Source organism: Carcharodon carcharias, chromosome 2 (assembly GCF_017639515.1).
Source record: "Carcharodon carcharias isolate sCarCar2 chromosome 2, sCarCar2.pri, whole genome shotgun sequence".
NCBI classification, from domain to species: Eukaryota; Metazoa; Chordata; class Chondrichthyes; order Lamniformes; family Lamnidae; genus Carcharodon; species Carcharodon carcharias.
Genome location: NC_054468.1, coordinates 197,779,146 through 197,800,215, shown reverse-complemented (window position 1 = coordinate 197,800,215; position 21,070 = coordinate 197,779,146). Strand labels below are relative to the sequence as shown.

At 40.5% G+C, this 21,070-nt stretch overlaps 1 protein-coding gene across 6 annotated transcripts in view; it reads right to left on the bottom strand.

The window, feature by feature from the left end:
- mta3 (metastasis associated 1 family, member 3) overlaps nt 1-21,070 on the bottom strand; it is a 269,132-nt gene that overhangs the window by 161,687 nt on the left and 86,375 nt on the right. For all 6 annotated transcript variants that reach the window (XM_041175785.1, XM_041175791.1, XM_041175799.1 and 3 more), the window contains one exon: nt 8,285-8,402. In XM_041175785.1, coding sequence (XP_041031719.1) covers nt 8,285-8,402 — 118 coding nt within the window. The remainder of the gene's footprint in view (nt 1-8,284; nt 8,403-21,070) is intronic.

Below are 21,070 nucleotides of genomic sequence, written 5' to 3'. Positions count from 1 at the left end.
CAAAGGAAAAAAATCAACAGACACTTGGAGAGGTCTGAGTTAATTATGGAGGGCCTACACAAATTTGTAAACGACAGGGCATGTTTGACTAATTTAATTGAATTTTCTGATGAAGTAACAGGTGAAGGGAATGCAATGGATATTGTCCATATGGAATGACAAAACTACAAATCAAAATTTGGCTTATTCATGACTTAAGTTGATTACTATAAAACTAAAAACAAGGTTATTTCTTTCATTTACTGTTTCAGTATATTTGGCACATTTGAAATTACATCAAAAGATGGCATTCTTCACCTCAGAAGATATAACCCAGGACATGATTTTGACATAACAATTCTCTTGCCAAATATCATCACAACTGAATATTTATAGTTTACAATTTTGCACGTTTAATTACATGATCAACATGGGATTTATTCCTGAAAATACCCTAAAATGACAAACATCATTAATCAAACATCCTGCATCAAATGAGTAGGTATAATAAAGAAGAACTTAACATTACAAGCAAAAATTTAAAATTTCATCACCTTGTAAGCTTGAATTGGCATATACCAAGATCTGAACTGAAACATTTTAATCTAACTAGAGAACAAAATGGAATTGAATAGCTCCATTCATTTTTTTTTTATTTTAGCAAACACGTTGTTATCATCAGCAGAGGCACAACTGGGTTTGGAGAAAGGAAAAATGTTATCTCTGTTTTCATCCTTTACTTCAATTAAAAATTTTTCAAATATTATGCAAGAGGTGAAAAATATTGATAGCAAAACAAGCATATTCTGTACCTCTCTAAATTACACATTCCTTTGCCATTATTTCTAAAATTCTTTTGTACATGATTAGCTTGCACTATCCAGCAGTGTCAAACAATCTAAAGTAGCTTGTTGAGCAACCATTAACCATAACATCAGCTCTCATGTCAACACCTGGAATCTATTTCAAAAGACTTCCATTCACCAGACATGCAATATTAGTCAGTGGTAAAATTAAAATGCTTGCAATGTCAACAGAATGTAACAAACACAATATTAAATGTCAAGTTATTAGACGTGCAAGTTCCTGTTGCAGAACTTCATTTTTACCTAACGCTTCAATGAAGCACAGTCGGGTATTTTTCCACAATATAATGCAACTGTTGTTGGATTTTCTTGTAAATGTCAAGACACTGTCATAACAGTTATTAATCGATAAAGCATCTTTGAAAGTAAGAAACATCCCAAGGCATTTCATAGAAGAAAAGCAGACACATAGTTAGTACTGCTGTAGGACCTGTGTACAAAAGCAGTAAACTCACTTGTCGTGTCATAGTTATTTTTCTTTATAATAGAATCAAAACAAGTTGATCCATTAGTGCCAGAGACATTTCACTCCTAAATTTCCAGGACTTCTATTGTTTTCAAAAGAAACTAACTTGTAAAGTTTGAAAATAGCTCAATTTTTGTGTGTACATTTCCTTTCCTTATTATTCAACCGCCATTGTTCAACAAATATAAAAAAAAAACTAATACCCTTTTGCACTAATTCCTCATGTGGTGCAGGCTTTGGAGAGGATAAAGAAAAGACTTACTAGAATGGTTCCATGGATGAGAGATTACAGTATGTGGATAGACTGAAGATACTGGGTATGTTTTCCTTAGAGCAGAGACTAAGAGGCGATTTCATAGTGTTTAAAATCATAAAGCATTTAGATAGAGCAAATAATCAGAAACTGTTTCCATTGGCTGAAGGGTTGATAACCAGATGGCATAGATTTAAGGTGATTGGCGAAATACCAGAGGTGACATGAATAAAAAATTATTTATGCAATGAGTGGTTAGGGTTTGAAATTCAAAGCCTGATCAGGTGGTGGTACAGATTTGAAATTAGCCTTCAAAAGGGAATTAAATACATACTTGAAGGAGAAAGAATTGCAGGGATATGGGGAAAGAACGGGAGAAGGGGACTAAATGGATTGCTCTTTGAAAGAGCTAGCACAGAATGAATGGGCTAAGTAGCCACCTACTGTGCTGTACTGTTCTATGCTAGTTACCAGATCTCCCCATTCCCCTATATCAAAATTTTAAAGATTGCTCTTCAAAAGCATCAAGCTCACAAAATAGAGATAAAGCAACTGGCCCATCTTAGTTCATCCAGCCAGAAACAAACTGCAATTCCTCATGTAATCATAGTGTCTAGTCATGTTTTCTTTAATGCCTCCAGGGAGTTTTCGCTCCATTACTTCATTTTGAAGACCAAACCATTAATGATCACTCTACACATGAAGGCATTTTGCCTATCTTCTAATGCACATTATATACTTGTTCATAATAATTTCTATCTGCAACTATTCCACTGAATTACATACTTTATCCAACTCATTGGTATGTTTCCAATTTCCTTCTCAAATTCAACCTTATCCCCACTTTCTAGCCCAGTATTATCTGTACATTTCTGCAGTTTGCCTTTTGGCCTTTATTGTAAGGCAGATAGAAAGTATAAAAGTCAGAAAGTCTTGTTACAATTGTACAGGGCATTGGTGAGGCCACACCTAGAGTACTGTGTTCAGTTTTGGTCTCCTTATATAAGAAAGGATATACTTGCAACTGAGGCAGTTCAGAGAATCTTTACTAGGTTGATTCTTGGGATGACAGGGTAGTATCTTGGGAAATGATTGGGCAGGGGGCCTATGCACATTGGTGTTTAGAAGAATGGGAGATGATCTTATTGAAACATAAAAAGATGCTGAGGGGGATTCACAGGGTAGATACTGAGAAAATATTTCCCCTCAGGGGAGAATCTAGAACTAGGGAGTGCTGTTTCTGAATGCTTAATATATGGTTCTCCCATTTATAATAAGAGATAAGGAGAAATTTCTTCTGAGGGTAGTTCCTATTTGAAATTCTCTTCCACAAGAGAACAGTGGAGGCTGGGTCATTGAATATATTCAAGGCTGAGTTAGACAGATTTTTGATCTACACGGGAGTCAAGGGTTTATGGGGAACAGGCAGGAAAGTGGACTTAAGGCCAATCAGATCAGCCATGATCTAATTGAATGGTGGAGGAGGCTTGAGGGGCTAAACAGCCTATACCCGATTCTATTTCTTATGTTCTATTATGGTAAAAATTTGTCATATAAATTCAAAATACTAAGGGCCCCAACATTGATCCATGGAACACTCTCCCACCTCATCACCCCTTTAAGTTTAAGAAGCAGCTGTTTATGTCAAAACTTTTCAAAAAACTTTTTGGAAGCTACAAGTGATATAACTTTGCATTGCCTACTTGTGAGGTCACTTCCTCAACAAGTCAAGGAAGTTGTTCAGTCAAGATTGTCCCCTTCCCAATTCACATTGGCTTTTAATTATTTGATTATTGTCATAAACACTCGATAGTTGATTCTACAATTTTACAAAATACTGATGCATGACTGGTGAGTCTGCAATTGCCTGCGTTTGTTGTGGCATGTTTTTGGAAAAGTGATATCATGGATATTTATCCGCTCTTTTATGATTAGGGCCACCACTTCAAACGTTATTCCTCAAAGCTCTCAGTTTTAATTCAACTTATATTACATCTTCCCTAGTAAGTGCATTGAGAAAGTAATCATTTGGCATATTAACTAACTTAAGTTTAGGTTGTTTACCTCTTATCTTGGACCAACCTTTTACTGTTACAGTACTGAAAACATTTCTCACTATAAAAACTTTTACATCTACAGCCATGTTCATTTCATGGTTCCACTTTCCCTCTCTGATCAGCTGAGACTCAGTTGGAAGCATTCTTGAGTCTAAGTCACATGTTTGTGGGTTCCACTCTAGGACTTGAACACTAAAATCAAGGCTGACATTGCAGGACAATGAGGGAGGTGCCATTTTTCGGATGAGGCAGTAAATCTCAGGTGAACATAAAAGATCCCATGGAACCAATTCAGCGAAGAAGAGGAGAGTTATTGCACCATTGATATCTTGTCATTAAAGCATTTTTGATTGTGGGACGTTGCTCTGCACATTTAGTTACAGAAGTGGGTTTACTTCAAAAAGTACGTAACTTACCATAAAGAATTTTGGGATGTCTAAGGTTGTGGAAGGTGTTACTTAAATTAATTTTTTTTCTTTTTCAGCACACTCTTCCATATTTTTCTATTCATTTTCCTCAGCTTTTTCATTTTTCTTCCTTTTTGCACTTGCTTGTTTTGTTCCATTTAAGGATGATTTTCCTTCAGCCTCCACTTGTCAATCCTAGATATACATTTATTGTGTTATTTCATCAGTGTGCTTTTGGAAACATATTCCACTTGTCCTTCACTGATTTCCCAATTAATTCACCTAAGCTTTACTCTCATTTCCCTTGAAGTTGGCCTTTTGATTCCCGGAATGCCTGAATTGCATATATAGTCAAATTTGATGGTGTGACAAAATTATCACCCAAGGGTGCCATAATTTCCATTCTCTGTATGATATCTGGGGCAGTTAGCATTATCAAGTCAAATAGTGCGGTGCCTTAGTTGATCCACTTAGGCATGAAACCCATACGCTTTAAGTTTACGAACTCTCCACTGTCTGGAGTCATACCTGGCACAAAGGAAGATGGTTGTGGTTGTTGGATATCGCTGGAGGAATTCCAAAGGCTTGTGTCCAAGGCACAACCATCTTCAGCTGTTTTATCAATGACCTTCCTTCCAACGTTAAGGTCAGAAGTAGAGATGTTCACTGATGATAGCACAGTATTTAATACCATTCATGACACCGCAGATACTCAAGCAGTCCATGTAAATGTGCATGTCCACCAGGACTTATAAGTGGCAAGGAACTTTCATGCCACACAAGTGCCAGGTAATGGCTAACTCCAGCAAGAGAGAATTTAAGCATCGCCCCTTGATGTCAACGGCATTACTGTAGTGTAATGGGTTAGTGGAATGCATATGCTAATGAGTAATGTAGATGATGAGGTGGCATTGACATCAGCTGTCATGTGCTAGACTTTCTCTCTCTCGGGGTTGGGGGGGGAGAGAGAGAGAGAGACGGGGGGATGGAACACACTGTACTCAGGAACAACATACCTAGTCTGTAACCTGTTTATATATAATATTAATAAACCAATTTAAAGCAAGTACCAAAAGCAGGATAATTGCTCCTCTTCATTACAAGGGGCGACAGACAGATTGCTGATTCTATGTTGCTCACAATCAACGCACATCTTTATTGGGTAGAGATGTTGGTATACTTCTGGGAATTCTGGTAAAAAACAGCTGATAACCAGCATTTGAATAACTCAATGCCTCTCATGGAACAATCTTCGAAGTTTTATGTCAAACCAGTAAAATTTCAACCCACAGTAGCTGAGGCTGCTTCTTCAATCAGCAGTAAGTTTCTTTCCATCGCAGAGATACCACCCATTCGACCCAAGTGGATATCGAGGTTGTGGATCGCTCAGTTCTTTACAAAGCTGGGCCAGAGGTGGCAGATACAAAAGGCAGTGACCATCCGCATGAAAACGTGTTTGACCCAAGCTGGCTCTTTCCTGAAGAAAGTAATGAGGAAAAGACTGTTGCAGTACTGAGAGGTCTGCTGGATGATGAGGTCCTAGCAGTTGGTCCGTCATTTCAATCAACAGACACACCATACGAAGTCTCTGTTTGTTTTTTTAAAAGAGTCAACTATGTTTCTAGCAGCTAAGAAGCATTCAGATCTTTATTCCACTGAACTTACCAATGCAATGCCTATTCCATTGCTGGCTGACAATGAAGAATCTTCCTAGGCGAATGACTTGCTTGATTCCAAGCTTGAGTCCATAGAGGATCATACTACCAAAGAGTTAGCAGCACCTGTATCCAGGGTGAAAGTCAATTGATGCCCATAATTCAGTTGCAGCTGAAAGTCTTCTTCCCCCTAAAGCTGTTCTTTTGCACATAACCTGAGGCAGAACTTTCAAAGTTTCTAAACCTGCAGAATCCCATATAAGAAACTATTATACAGGAAACTTGTTTCCAAGAAATTTCTCTACAAGAAATTTGTCTTTATATTGTCTTAAAGCGATTCATCCCACTGTAGAAAATGATGCTGTCTTATCTTCATATCCTCAAATATTCTTCCTATTGCTTATGGCAGAGCAGCCTCACATACAGAAAAGTATGACAACATTGCCACTGCCTACAGAAAGAACACATCCGTTCCAAAATACCATTAGGAACTTATCTCTTCTTCGATTCCTGAAATGCTTACAGAAACTTTGTTGTTAAAATCTCAGATCTTCAATGCCTTTCTCTTCTTTGATACAGCAGCGAAAGATGCAATTGTTAGAGCCTTCACTGGAGTTGAAGATCATTTGTCCTCTCAGGTCTTTCCCCAGTGTGCTTTGAGAGAAAAGACGATTCCTTAGAGTCTGAATTTTTTCTCTTCTAGTTCCAGTCCAAAGGTTGATATCCTTCAGTCATCTCTCTATCATTCTTTCACTGCAAAGGTTCTACAATCCTTACAGTTCAACAGTCCTGAAGTCTACTCTCTGATTATTAGTAATGCTGGCAAGTTGCTGTCCCATTTTGCTAATGATGTCGTCCTCCAAGGAAAACAAGAAAGCCCTCATGTCTCCAAGACATCTTCCCTATGAGCTGAAAACAATGTGGGAGATTGAGTCCCATCTAACAGTGACTTGGGGAGGGGGAAGCATAGGAGTAGGAGTTGGGTAGAATCTGTAGCTATAAGAGGGAGTTATAGAAATTCAATGTAAATAGTTAAAAACATAGTTTCATATTGTTGTTAAGAAGTTGATAAGAATTTAAGAACATAAGAAATAGGAACAGGGATAGGCCATTTGACCCCTCGAGCCTGCTCCGCTATTCAATAAGGCAATGGTTGATCTGCTTGTGTTTCGAACTTCACATTCCCATCTACTCCCGATAACCTTTGATTCCCTTGCCTAACAAGAACCTATCTACCACTGTCTTAAAAATATTCAATCATCCCACCTCCACCGCTTTCTGAGGCAGAGTGTTCTAAAGTCACACAACCCTCAGAGAAAAAATTTCTCCTCATCTCTGTCCTAAAAGGGTGACCCATAATTTTAAAACAGTGCCCCCTAGTTCTGGACTCACCCACAAGAGGAAACATCCTTTCCAAGTCTATCTTGTCAAGGCCATTCACGATCTTGCATACTCAATCAAAACACCACTCAATCTTCTAAACTCCAGTGAAAACAAGCCCAGTCTGTCCAACTTTTCCACATAAGACAACCCGCTCATTCCAGGTATCAGTCTAGTAAGCCTCCTTTGAACCACCTCCAACACATTTACAATCTTCCTTAAATAAGGAGAGCAAAACTGCACATAGTATTCGAGATGTGGTCTCACCAGTGCCCTGCATGACTGAACCATAACATCTTTACATTTATGTTCAATTCCCCTCGTAATAAAGGATAGCATTCATTTAGCCTTCTTAATTTCTCACTGTACCTGCATACTAACTTTGTGATTCATGTACTCTTCATATTGCTAGAATATTCCATAGAATTTTGTGTTGTTTTGATTACATAAAAGATTAATCATTTAAAGATTGAATACACAGCTACGTCAGCAGCTTTCAGAAGAATATACATTTTCCATCTCATAGCATCCATAAACTCAAAATGATTAAAGGTGATAAGAAATCTGTATCTGCACAACTGAGGGGCAACTAATTTTCTTGATGAGCTGACTGGAAGCTAATATTTTGTTAGTGCAGGAGAGGGGCTAGACAAAGGGCTATTAAGATTGCTACATCTGAATTTCAGATTGGGATGGAGAACTGAGAACATGCAATTGCAATATGCAAGCTTACACAGCCAAGAAAGCGTGAAGGTGGCACACTTGCTCCCATACTTCTTTCAAATGTGGAACTGTTATTGGAAGGTAGAAATTACAACTTTTTCCATTTTCCCTCCCTGCAGCGAAATATTTGGCATCTGTTTAGTGCCACTCAAACGATTGGTCACTAGGTATATGGGGAAATTGCAGATACAAACCCACGTCACATCAATGAGACACAACAAATTGTTTTAGAATCTCATTAAATTTCTTTCGCATGACATTAACAAAAACGATTACTACACTTTTCTAATTATCTCAATAACACTAAAATATTAGTCTTATTTTACAATATAAAACATTATATTGGAATGTTTTAAAGCATTAAAGTAGCACTGGAATTCTCAAAATTAAGCTGGTTATATAGTTAAATTGGTCATTAGGTTTATGAGCTGTGCAAATACAATGCTGTTCCCTCTTGAAGATATTAGTTCATGTGGTGCAACAAAATAACATTCTTACCTTCATTCAGCATGTCTGAAACATCTGCTTGGTATCGAGAACCCACTCTTATTTCTCCTTTGTCTGCTAGAAGTGTTTTCTGTGAGGGATCATAGACCAAGGAGTAGAAAAAACCATCCTACATAACAGAAAATAAGTATTCAAAAATGACTATGAAAATTGCCAAACACACAAAAAAACAAAAAAAAAATCAAAATTGTCATAAAGGTTACATTAAATTTCACTTCCCATAGAATAACAGAGGATGCATAATCTAAAGATGTGCACTGTTGCCCTATCTTTTCTTGGTCATTCACAGGTATTCACAAAAATTCACCCTCACAATAAGCAATGAACAACCTAAACTGAAACCAAATTCTAAAGCCATGCTCAGTCCTGGAATGCACAGATTCTAAGGATATTACTGAAAAAAGAGATTTATTGCCACCTTGCACTCAACAGGGCAAAAGCAAGAATGCCAAATTTCAAACACGCACAGCGATTTATACTAGAGGAGGAAAGGATGCTGACTGGTTGGCAAGTTACTCTGACTGGCCGAGCTATTGCGATGGGGGAAAAAAAAACGGAAACTACAGGCTCCCCAAGCTTCCCAGGTAATACCAAAAAGGAGCAAGGCTTGAACATACTCCTTTTGTTTGCAGAGAATGGGTCCCTGTTTGTAAATGTCACTTCTAGCAAGCACAGATGAGGCACATTACGAGTTTGACTGATTATCTTAAATTGGTTGCTAGTGTAGCTATTAGCGCATTTAGGATTATTCAGCAAGTGCTGCCTAATTGCGGAATCACATCTGGTTTTTAGATAGTTTTTAAAAAAACCTTTCATGGATGTGGGCATTGCTGACAAGGCCAGCATTTATTGCCCATCACCAATTGCCCTTGAACTGAGCGGCTTGCTAGGCCATTCCAGAGGGCAAGTAGAGTCAACTGCATTACTATGGATCTGGAGTCACATGGAAGCCAGACCAAATAAGGATGGTAGATTTCCTTCCTAAAAGGACATTAAATATAGCCCTTGGCTTGAGGCATAGGGTACAAAAGCAAGTTATGTAAACCTTTATAAAACATTAGTTAAGCTCCAGCTTGAGTATTGTGGACAATTCTGGGCACCACACTTTAGGAAGGCCTTCGAGAGAGTGCAGAGAAGATATACAAAAATAGCACCAAAGATGGAGAACTTCAGTTACAAAGGGAGACTAGAGAAGCTGGAAATGTTCCCCATAAAGCAAGGTAAGGGGAGATTTTATAAAGGTGTTCAAATATATGAAGTTTTGATAGAATTAGAAAAAACTGTTTCCAGTGTTAAAAGGTAACCAAATAATATAGCTTTGAGGCAATTGGCAAAATGACCAAAAGTCGAATGTGGAACCACTTTTTCTTCATTATACAGCAAATTACAAAAATCTGGAGAACATTGCCTGAAAGAGTAGTGGAAACAGATTCAGTAGTAACTTTCAAGAGGTAACTGAATAAATAGTAGAAGGGAATAATAGTGCAAGGCAATTGGGGAAAAGAGTGAGGGAGTGGGTGTAATTGGATAATTTCTTGTAAAGAGCTGGTACAGATGCAATAAGCCGAATTCCCTCCGTTATCACTGTAACATTCCACAATTCAAATAAAATTATTGCTGCGAGTTTGATAATCTGGATCCTAAGGTTTACCGACAGTGCTTTCAAGCAGCACTTATTCACTTACTGACGCTCAGGTTGGGTTCCACCAGGAGCACTCAGCCCTTAGAACTCATTGCAGCCTTGGTTCAAACATAGACAAAAGAGCTAAATTCCAGAGGTGAGGGGTGAGTGACTGTCCTTGACATCAAGGTAGCATTTGACCAAGTTTGGCATCAAAGAATCCTCGTAAACCTGAATTCAATTAGAATCAGGGGGAAAATTTTCCACTGGTTCGAGTCATATCAAACAAAACGAAAGATGATTGTGGTTGTTGGAGCCCAATCTTCTCAGCCCAGGACATCACTGCGGTAGTTTCTCAGGGTAGTGTCCTAAACCAAACCAGCTTCAACTGCTTCATCAAGGATTTGCCCTCCATCGTAAGATCAGAAGTGAGAATATCCACTGATGATTGCACATTGTTCAGTTATATTCACAATTCCTCAGATAATGAAGTAGTCTGTGCCTGCATGCTTCAAGACCTGGACAACTTTCAGGCTTAGGCCAATTAATTGGCAATTAGTATTCACATCACAAAAGTGCCAGACAATGACCATCACCAACAAGAAAGAATCTAACCACCTCCTCTTGAGGTTCAACGACACTACCATCATCAAACCCCCCCACCCCCCACAACCACCACCCCCCAACTATTATCATCCTGGGCAGTTACCATTAACCAGAAGCTTAACTGGACCAGTCACATAAACGCTGTAGCAGACCAGGTCAGAGGCTGGGTATTTTGCAGCAACTAGCTCATCTCCTGACTTCCCAAAGCATTTCTACAAACTACAAAACACAAGCTAGGAGCATGATGGAATATTTCCACTTGCCTGGATGAGTGCAAATGAAACAACAATTAAGGAACTTAAAATCATTTAGCACAAAGGAGATGACTTGATTGGCGCCCTGTCACCTTAAACATTCATTCCTTCCACCACCAGCGGAACATGGCTGCAGTACCACCTACATGATGCAAAGCAGCAACTTGCCAAGGCTCTTCAACAGTACCTGTCAAACATGTGCAAGCACATAGGAACAGTCCAAGTTCACCTCCAATTCATACACCATCCTGACTTGGAAATGTATTGTCATTCCTTCATGGTCACTGGGTCAAAACCTGGAACTCCCTAACTCAACAGCACTGTTGGAGCAGCTATGCCAGATGGACTGCAGTCATTCAAGGTGGCAGCTTACCACCACCTCCTCAAGGGCATTTAGCAATAAATGTTGGCCTTGCCAGTGTCACAGACAAAATTTTACATTCCTTACTGTTTATGATTATAGTGTTTTTCAATGTAAAGTGTGTGTATTTTCTTATCCTCAGAGTGATTGTCCCAGTTTAAATAATTCCAACAGCAATATTTTGTGAATTTAAAAATAGAAGTTATTTATTATCACACACTTGCCTCAAATGTCTAAAAAAAATGACATCTCACTCACACTACAACACACAAGATTAAATACAGAAGAAGTTAAAAAAACAATGACAACTTGGGATTATTTCAGTCTCTTTAATAGCAGGCCTGTAGTTTCTTAGATAAGCTGATGCTTTGGTTGGAGTGAAGGTCTTGTAAGCAGAGGTTTCTCAGTAAACTGAGAGGCTTCTTGTAGTTGAATTTCCAGGAAGTTGGTTCTCAGGTGAACTTGAAGCCGGAACCAGTTGAAAAGAGTCCTTCTTCCACTTTCAAGGTATTATTACCTTGGCTGCTTAGTTGACTGCAGCTGAGTCAAAAGCTTCCTAATGACCTCGGTCTCTACAGAGCTGATTCTTGCTGTTTTAAAAGCAGGCAACAAACATGGCTGTCTCCTCCAGGTCCCTTTCCAAATAAGGTGGATGGTCAGGTTGATTAACATCCTGTGCTGTCATTTGACATCTTGAAACTTACCCAGCCTAGGTTTGGATGAGGGACCATCACATTACAAAGGGAGGTCTATGGGGGCCCATTCATATTCGTCTAACACATGTTGAGTTTCAATGTGTCTTTTGCCTATGGTGAACTAGAAAGACAAGTCAGCTGGAATACTATAGTCTTTTTGTTGACATTCCATCCTTAAACAAAGGGATGTGTGAATTTCTTGGATGACTGTTGATGTCCATACTTAATTAGGCATTTGCTTGAGTCTCAGGATAGAATGGAGTTGTTACGCCAAAAGTCACATGGGTTGCAATAGCCTTTTTAACAGTGCGGTTTTTATTCAAAATTTTTTAAGTACGGTCTGGAAGTTCATAATATACTGGAGCATGACACAAGCAACGCCCACTTCCCAAGAATGAATTTTTAAAAACACACTCTAGCTGGCAAGCTTTGGTAGTTATCAACAGAGGTGTAGTCTCTGGATTAAGTATATAATAATTAAACCAAAGCTTTGCTAAATTCTAAAACAGGACAGATTAATCCAGGAATACACTTGCATATGGACAACTCATTATAACCTTTACAAAGTTGAAAAGTTGAAGAGTGGTGAATTATTGTTTCTATTTAAATAAAATCAATAAAACAAAAAAAATCAGACTAGCAGTAGCTATTGTTCAAATCATGCTATTGTTACCAGTCCAATAATCGACCTCCAACTCCTGCAGCTTGATTAGTTCTGCTCTTGTAAGGAAGATAAGCAGTACTTTCGCCCTCCCAAAATACTACTCCCATCTTGTTGTGGGCGTAAACAAGTTTCAAAATGGAGCACAACTAAACTGCTATCTTTCAAAATTTATTTTTTGCAACATCCACAATACAACAGCATTTTCAAATCAAAGTCTTTTTCTAAATATCAATGACAATTATAACAAAGGATGGTCTGAGGGCTCTCCGCTTCTTCCTCGAACAGAGGCCTGAACAATCCCTATCCACCACTACTCTCCTCCATCTGGCTGAACTTGTTCTCTCACTGAACAATTTCTCCTTCAACTCCTCTCACTTCCTCCAAAAGGTGTCGCTATGGATACCCGCATGGGCCCCAGTTATGCCTGTCTCTTTATGAGTGATGTGGAACATTCCTTGTTCCAGTCCTACTCAGGCCCCCTCCCACAACTCTTTCTCCGGTATATCGATGACTGCTTCGGTGCCGCTCCATGCTCTCCTCCGGATCTGGAAAAATCTATTAATTTTGCTTCCAATTTCCACCCCTCCATCATTTTCACGTGGTCCATCACTGACACTTCCCTTCCCTTCCTTGAACTCTCAGTCTCAATTTCTGGTGATAGACTGTCCACCAATATTCATTACAAGCCTAACGACTCCCACAGCTACCTCAACTACAGCTCCTCACACCGCGCTTCCTGTAAGGACTCCATCCCATTCTCTCAGTTCCTTTGCCTCCGTCGCATCTGTTCTGTTGATGCCACTTTCCAAAACAGTTCTTCCGAAATGTCTTCCTTCTTCTTTAACCGAGGTTTTCCAGCTATGGTGGTTGACAGGGCCCTCAATCGTGTCTGGCCCATCTCCCGCACATCCACCCTCACTCCTTCCTCTCTCTCCCAGAACCATGATAGGGTCCCCCTTGTCCTCACTTATCACCCCACCAGCTTCCACATTCAAAGGATCATCTTCCGCCATTTCCGCCAACTCTAGCATGATGCCACCACCAAACACATCTTCTCTTCACCCCCTCTGGTGGCATTCCGCAGGGATCGTTCCTTCCGGGACACCCTGGTTCACTCCTCCATCACCCCCTACACCTCAACCCCCTCCCACGGCACCTTCCCATGCAACCACAGAAGGTGTAACACCTGCCCCTTTACTTCCCCCCTCCTCCCCGTCCAAGGGCCCAAACACTCCTTTCAAGTGAAGCAGCACTTCACTTGCACTTCCCTCAATTTAGTCTACTGCATTCGCTGCTCCCAATGCTGCCTCCTCTACATTGGAGAGGCTAAACACAGACTGGGTGACCGCTTTGCAGAACACCTTCGGTCTGTCTGCAAGCATGGCCCAGACCTCCCTGTCGCTTGCCATTTCAACACACCACCCTGTTCTCATGCCCACATGTCCGTCCTTGGCCTGATGCAATGTTCCAGTGAAGCTCAACGCAAACTGGAGGAACAGCACCTCATCTTCCGACTAGATACTCTACAGCCTTCCGGACTTAACATTGAGTTCAACATGACTTCAGATCATGACCTCTCTCCTCCATCCCCACCCCCTTTCCGATCCCCCTTTTTCCAATAATTTATAATTTTTTAAATATATTTTTCTTTTCCAACCTATTTTTAAATTTATTTCAATCTATCATTTTATCTCCACCTTTTAGCCCATTTCGATCCCTTCCCCCCACCCCACCCCCGCTAGGGCCATCTGTCACTTGCTTGTCCTGCTTTCTACCCTTAATTAGCACATTCCTTAGATAATATCACCACCGTCAACACCCCTTTGTCCTTTGTCTATGACACCTTTGGCAATCTCTTCTTTGCCTCCACCTATCACTGACCCTCTATCCAGCACCACCTGTCCCACCACCCTCAACCAGCTTATATTTCACCACATTTCTATATTTCCTTAGTTCTGATGGAGAGTCATATTAACTGTATTCCTCTCCGCAGATGCTGTCAGACCTGCTGAGTTTTTCCAGCTGTTTTTGTTTTTGTTTGAAAACAAATTAATGGCGTGGGAGAAATCACAGAAAAGGAAAAAAGATCAGCAAGAGCAAGAAAGCAAGCTACAAAAAAAAGCAACCAGAGGAATAAAGGAAGTAAAGAAAGCAAGATAAAGATCAACTTGCATTGACATAGCACCTTGCACAACATTAGGGCATCCCAAAGCATTTAACAACAAATGTGGTGCTTTTGAACTGCAGTCAATATTGTAATGTTGGAAACATGGCGGTCAAATTTGCACACAGCAAGGTCCCACAAATAGCATTTGTGACCTGTTTTGGTTATATGGGTTGAGGGATTATTGGCCAGGACAATAAAAGTTTAATGTTATGAAGGGCAGTACTGTTGTTTGGCAAACAGATCTCTACCTTGATATTTCTTCCTCCCAACCCCAACCATGGACACTGAACTATCAATTCCCAGACTATCACTGACCTTATTTTTTCTAGAGATCTCCACCTCTGCCCCCGACTCCCACCATAGCCCCCAACTTCACAGCCACCCAATCTCACACAGCCCACTTCTATCACCATCCCAAGATCCACAATCAGTACTGTTCTGGCTGACTCAGTTCTGGCCTGCTCTTGCCCTAAGGAACTGATTTCTTCCCATCTTAGCTCTTATTTTTTTCTTCCCTTGTCTGGTGTCTTCCAACCAAACCTCAACTCTTCTGATATCATCCACCACTCATCAGTGGCTCAGTTAGTAGCATTCTTGCCTGAGTCAGAAAGTTCCAGGCTCAGTCCCATTGCAGGACTTGAGTACAAAAATCAAGGCTGACACTCCAGTGCAGTGCTGAGGGGGGACTGCACTGTTGAAGGTGCCATCTTTCAGATGAAACGTTAAACCAGATGAAACCGTCTACCGGTTTGGGTGGATGTTAAAGAATCATGGCACTACTTCAAAAAAGAGCAGCGCTGTTATCCCTGGTGTCCTAGCAAATATTCAAAATCACATGGTCATTATAACATTGCTATTGTGGGAGTTTGCTGTGTACATATTGGCTACCCCTTTTCTTACATAACAATACTTTAAAAATACTTCTATTGGCTGTAAAACACAAGCATTCAGTGGTCATGAAAAGATGCAAGTCTTTCTTTTTTTTATCTTTTAGCCAATTTTTTAAAATTTCCTATCCCGTACCTTCTACTTTTCAGCATGGACATTCAGCCCCTCTAAACCTCCGCCCCAACAGAACAATCTCTTCTGCTTCTTTCTTCAATGGAAGCCCAACCAATCTCTACCTGACTCAACAACACACGCTACCTGACTCAACAACTTCTCCTTTGACTCCACTTACTTCTTCCAAATGAAAGGTGTCACTTTGGGAACCTGCATAGCTATGTCTGCCTTTTCAGGCATATGTGGAACATGCTTTGTCCTCTCCCTCACCTTTTTCCAGCACATTGATAACTAATTCCTGCTCTCACTAAAAAATTTAATCAACGTGGCTTCCAATTTCCACCCCTCCTTTGGCTTCACATGGTCCATCCGGATGATTCTCCCTTCCCCAATTTTGAATCAGAATATTTACAGCACATAAGGTGGCCATTCAGCCCTTCATATTCCTGCATGCCCTCTACAAGAAAAAATCAGTTAGTCTCACTACCTCCCATTTCCTCATAGTCCCACAAATGTTTGAGATAATTATCCAATTCCTCCACCACTTACTCAGGCAGTGCATTCCTAATCACTGACGGTGTAAAAAAGGTTTCCCTCATGTTACCTTTGGTTCTTTTGCTACCTTGGTTGCGATTGTTTCCCAGTCATCTGCTCACGGATGGAAGTGTAAACAGGTAATAAGGAAAGAAAATAAAGGAAGCTGTCAATCAGGGATGGGTGGTTAACCAACATCTACTATATGCCCACTGACTTCTGTAGCCACTTGACTACACTTCCTCCCATTCTGCTTCCTGCAGCGACTCTACTCCATTATCACAGCTTTTCTTACCTCCATTACATCTGTTCTGACGATGCTACCTTCACACCAATGTTTCCGATAAGTCTGCCTTTTCCCTTAACTGTGGATTCCTCTCTACTGTGGTTGACAGGGCATCTGTCGGAGTCTATTTCATTTCTGGCATTCTATCCTCACTTCTTCCCCTCCCTCCCAGACACAAAATAGGGCCCTTTTTGTCCTCAGCTTCCCTAGCATCCTCCACATTGAACAGATCATCCTCCACTATCTCAAGAGCAATGTTCCCACCAAACACATCCGCCTCTCCCCTTTCAGCATTTCCAAGTGCCATTCCCTGTGCACCATTCCCTGGTCCATTCTTCTATTACCACCAATACCTGCTCCCCTTTCTACGGCAACTATCAAATGCTCCAGGCACTTATTCCAGGTGAAAGAGTAATTCACTTATACCCTTTCTCATTTCACTAGAGTGCATTAGCTACCCCACAATAAGTTTCCTCTATCATGAGGCAACGAAACAGATTGGACGATCACCTGCTCAACACTTCCATTCAGTCCACATGCACGACCTGAGCTGCTCGTCACATGCCATTTTAATTCTCCATCCTACACCCACACTGGCCTTGGCCTCCAACACTGTTGCAATGACACTCAATGAGGGACAGCACCTCACCTTTCAATGAGTCAGAATTGACTGGGAGATGAGCCTAGCAGGAAAGACAGAGGAACAGCAATGGCAGGAGTTTGTGGGAGTAATTTGGGATTCACAGCAAAAATTCATCCCTAGGAAGAAGAAGCATACTAAAGGGAGGACCAGGCAACCATGGCTGACAAGGGAAGTCAGGGACAGCATAAAAGCTAAAGAAAAAACATACAATGCAGCAAAGAGCAGTGGGAAACCAGGGGATTGGGAAGCCTACAAAGACCAACAGAGGACAACTAAAAAAGAAATAAGGAGGGAGAATATTAAATATGAGGGTAAACTAGCCAGTAATATAAAAGAAGATTGCAAGAGTTTTTTTTTTAGATATATAAAGGGTAAGAGGCAGGCAAAAGTGGACATTGGGCCGCTGGAAAATGAGGCTGGAGAAGTAGTAGTGGGGAACAAAGAAATGGCGCAGGAACTAAATAGGTACTTTGCGTCAGTGGAAGACACGAGTGACATCCCCAAAGTTCAAAAGAGTCGGGGGGCAGAGGTGAGCATGGTGGCCATTATCAAGGAGAAGGTGCTAGGAAAACTGAAAGATCTGAAGGTGGATAAATCACCTGGACCAGATGGATTACACCCCAGAGCTCTGAAGGAGATAGTTGAAGAGATAGTGGAGGCGTTAGTGGTGATCTTTCAGGAATCACTGGAGTCAGGGAGGGTCCCAGAGGACTGGAAAATCACTAATGTATCCCCCACGTTTAAGAAGGGAGTGAGGCAAAAGACAGGAATTTACAGGCCGATTAGCCTGACCTTGGTTGTTGGTAAGATTTTAGAGTCCATTATTAAGGATGAAATTTCAGAATAATTGGACGTGCATGGTAAAATCGGGCAAAGTCAGCATGGCTTCATCAAGGGGAGGTCATGCCTGACAAATCTGTTAGAATTCTTTGAGGAGGTAACGAGTAGGTTAGACAAAGGAGAGCCAATGGATGTTATCTACTTGGACTTCCAGAAGGCCTTTGACAAGGTGCCGCACAGGAGGCAGCTCAGTAATATAAGAGCCCATGGTGTTAGAGGCAAGGCACAAGCATGGATAGAAGATTGGCTGTCTGGCAGGACGCAGAGAGTGGGGATAAGGGGGTCCTTCTCAGGACGGTGGCCGGTGACTAGTGGAGTTCCGCAGGGGTCAGTGTTGGGACCACAACTTCTCACTTTATACATTAATAATCTAGATGAAGGAGCTGAGGGCATCCTGGCTAGGTTTACAGATGATACAAAGATAGTTGGAGGGACAGGTAGTATTGAGGAGGCGGGGAGGCTGAAGAAGGATTTGGACAGGTTAGGAGAATGGGCAAAGAAGTGGCAGATGGAATACAACGTGGGGAAGTGTGAGGTCATGCACTTTGGTAGGAAGAATAGAGGCATAGACTATTTTCTAAATGGGGAGAGAATTCAGAAATCTGGAGTGCAAAGGGACTTGGGAGTCCTAGTCCAAGATTCTCTTAAGGTTAACTTGCAGGCTGAGTCGGTAGTTAGGAAGGCAAATGCAATGTTGCCATTTATTTTGAAAGGACTAGAATATAAAAGCAGGGATGTGCTGCTGAGGCTTTATAAGGCTCTGGTCAGACCACATTTAGAATATTGTGAGCAATTTTGGGCCCCGTATCTCAGGAAGGATGTGCTGGCCCTGGAGAGGGTTCAGAGGAGGTTCACGAGAATGATTCCAGAAATGAAAGGCTTAACATATGAGGAACGTTTGAGGACTCTGGTTCTATATTCGATGGAGTTTAGAAGGATGAGGGGGATCTGATGGAAACTTACAGAATACTGAAAGGCCTGGATAGAGTGGACGTGGGGAAGATGTTTCCATTAGTAGGAAAGACTAGGACACGAGGGCACAGCCTCAGAGTAAAGGGAAGACCTTTTAGAACAGAGATGAGGAGAAACTTCTTTAACCAGAGAGTGGTGAATCTATGGAAGTTATTGCCACAGAAGGCTGTGGAGGCTAGGTCATTGAGTGTATTTAAGACCGAGATAGATAGGTTCTTGATTGGTATGGGAATCAAAGGTTACAGGGAGAATGGGGTTGAGAAACTTATCAGCCATGATGGAATGGCGGAGCAGACTTGATGAGCCGAATGGCCTAATTTCTGCTCCTATGTCTTATGGTCTTATGAGTCTGAAAGGTTGTAAAATGGCTTAATGAGTTCAATAACTTCAGATTAAAATCACTGCTCCCATTTTTCAGAAAGCAGGTTCTGACATTGCCATTTACAATTCATCCAGACCCATCTGTTGTTCATTTACTTGTTCAATTATCCGATTTTTACTTTGCACTCCTATCATCCCTTTTGTTATCTACTCATTCCTGCCCTCCACTCCACCACAGACCTTCACTTCTTCCAGTTGTAACAAATCATCATTGACCTCAAACGTTAACTGTTTCTCTGTCCACATCTGTGCCTGATCTCCTGGGTATTTCCAGAATTTTGTGTTTTTATCATAGCATGGAAAATATTGGTCCACATTAAAAAGATTATTCACTTCTTTTGCTTCTTGCAGCCTTGGAGCTTATTGTGCATGCGCTGCCATGACGTCAACGCATACCTTCCATGGGGGAGATTGCTGGATCAGGGCCTCAGGGTAGTAGGGAGGGTTTGGAGCGTTGCAGCGCCAGGGTGTGGGTTTGAGGTATGGCAGACCCCAGAAAAGAAAAAGTTAAACACACACAAGATTACAGTTACACAGTTATTTAGTCTTATAACAGTTCCTAAAATTTCTACTTAACTAGACTCCCAACTACACACCCCTTTCAGGCAACAGTCCAAAAGAGATTATTAATCTATAAAACATCCAGCAAGATTACCACAAGCAGCCCCTGTTGCTGTAAGGGAGGTATTTCACAGCTTTTCTCTCCCTCTCACTTGACAGTGAAACTCCAAAGGCTTTTAACACCTTGGTACTAGAACAGCAAACTTCTCCAGGGCGGCTAGAGGTTTTTTCCATAAGTTTGTTTCACACAGTCAAGATCTCACATGGCCACACCCCATTCAGCTTTCCATCTTTCTTTAAATATATTTTCTCCTTTTTGATCTGTAAATCCCATTGTTTCCACCTGTCTTTGGAATTTACTTTTTCCAGAATATAAAAAATCTTTTGTGCTGTCATTATAGCCAGCACTTTTGGGAAAAACAAACATAATAACTTTGCCTTATTTATCTTTGCCGGTTGTAAACATCTTACCATGTCCCTTTGAAAAGCCAACAGCCTCTCCACTTAACTAAAAATGCAAATTTAATTTTACTTGGCTTGTCCATTAGCATTTCAATTACCTGTTTTTTACACTTAACCCCTCTGATGATTCTAACCTTGCAGTCTAACAGTCTGCAGTTTACTTAAATTATTCACAAACACAGAAACATACACACACACACACACACACACACACACACACACACAAACATAAGCCTATTTTAAAGTATCCCACAGTAATATCAGGAAAAATATGATAGTTCGTTTACAATAAGTTGTAAAGTAAAAACTACACCAGATGACTTCTGGGTACAAATCAAGGTTCCTTACTGTCTATCAATGAGTGTCATTAAAACCAGGTAAAGAATTTATGTTATTTAAATAATAAATTACTACTCAAACGTAATAGGGTACCTCAAAATAAGTCTCACCTACTTCTTATGAAGATAAACATTGGAATTAAACCATTACACCTTTTTGGGGATGTATCAGAAGCATCTCTCTCAAAGCACTGTTTCAAATTTTACATGAGGCCACTAAAAACGTTAAAATGTCAAATTTTGGCCAATTTTATCACATCCAGATGCCAATTCTTTATTCTCTAAAGTAGATAAAAAATATCCAACCTGCTGCAATTTTAAATGCAAATTGCTATTATTGTTGGACAGACATGGTTAAGAAATTGATTAATATACATTTTTTAATTATCA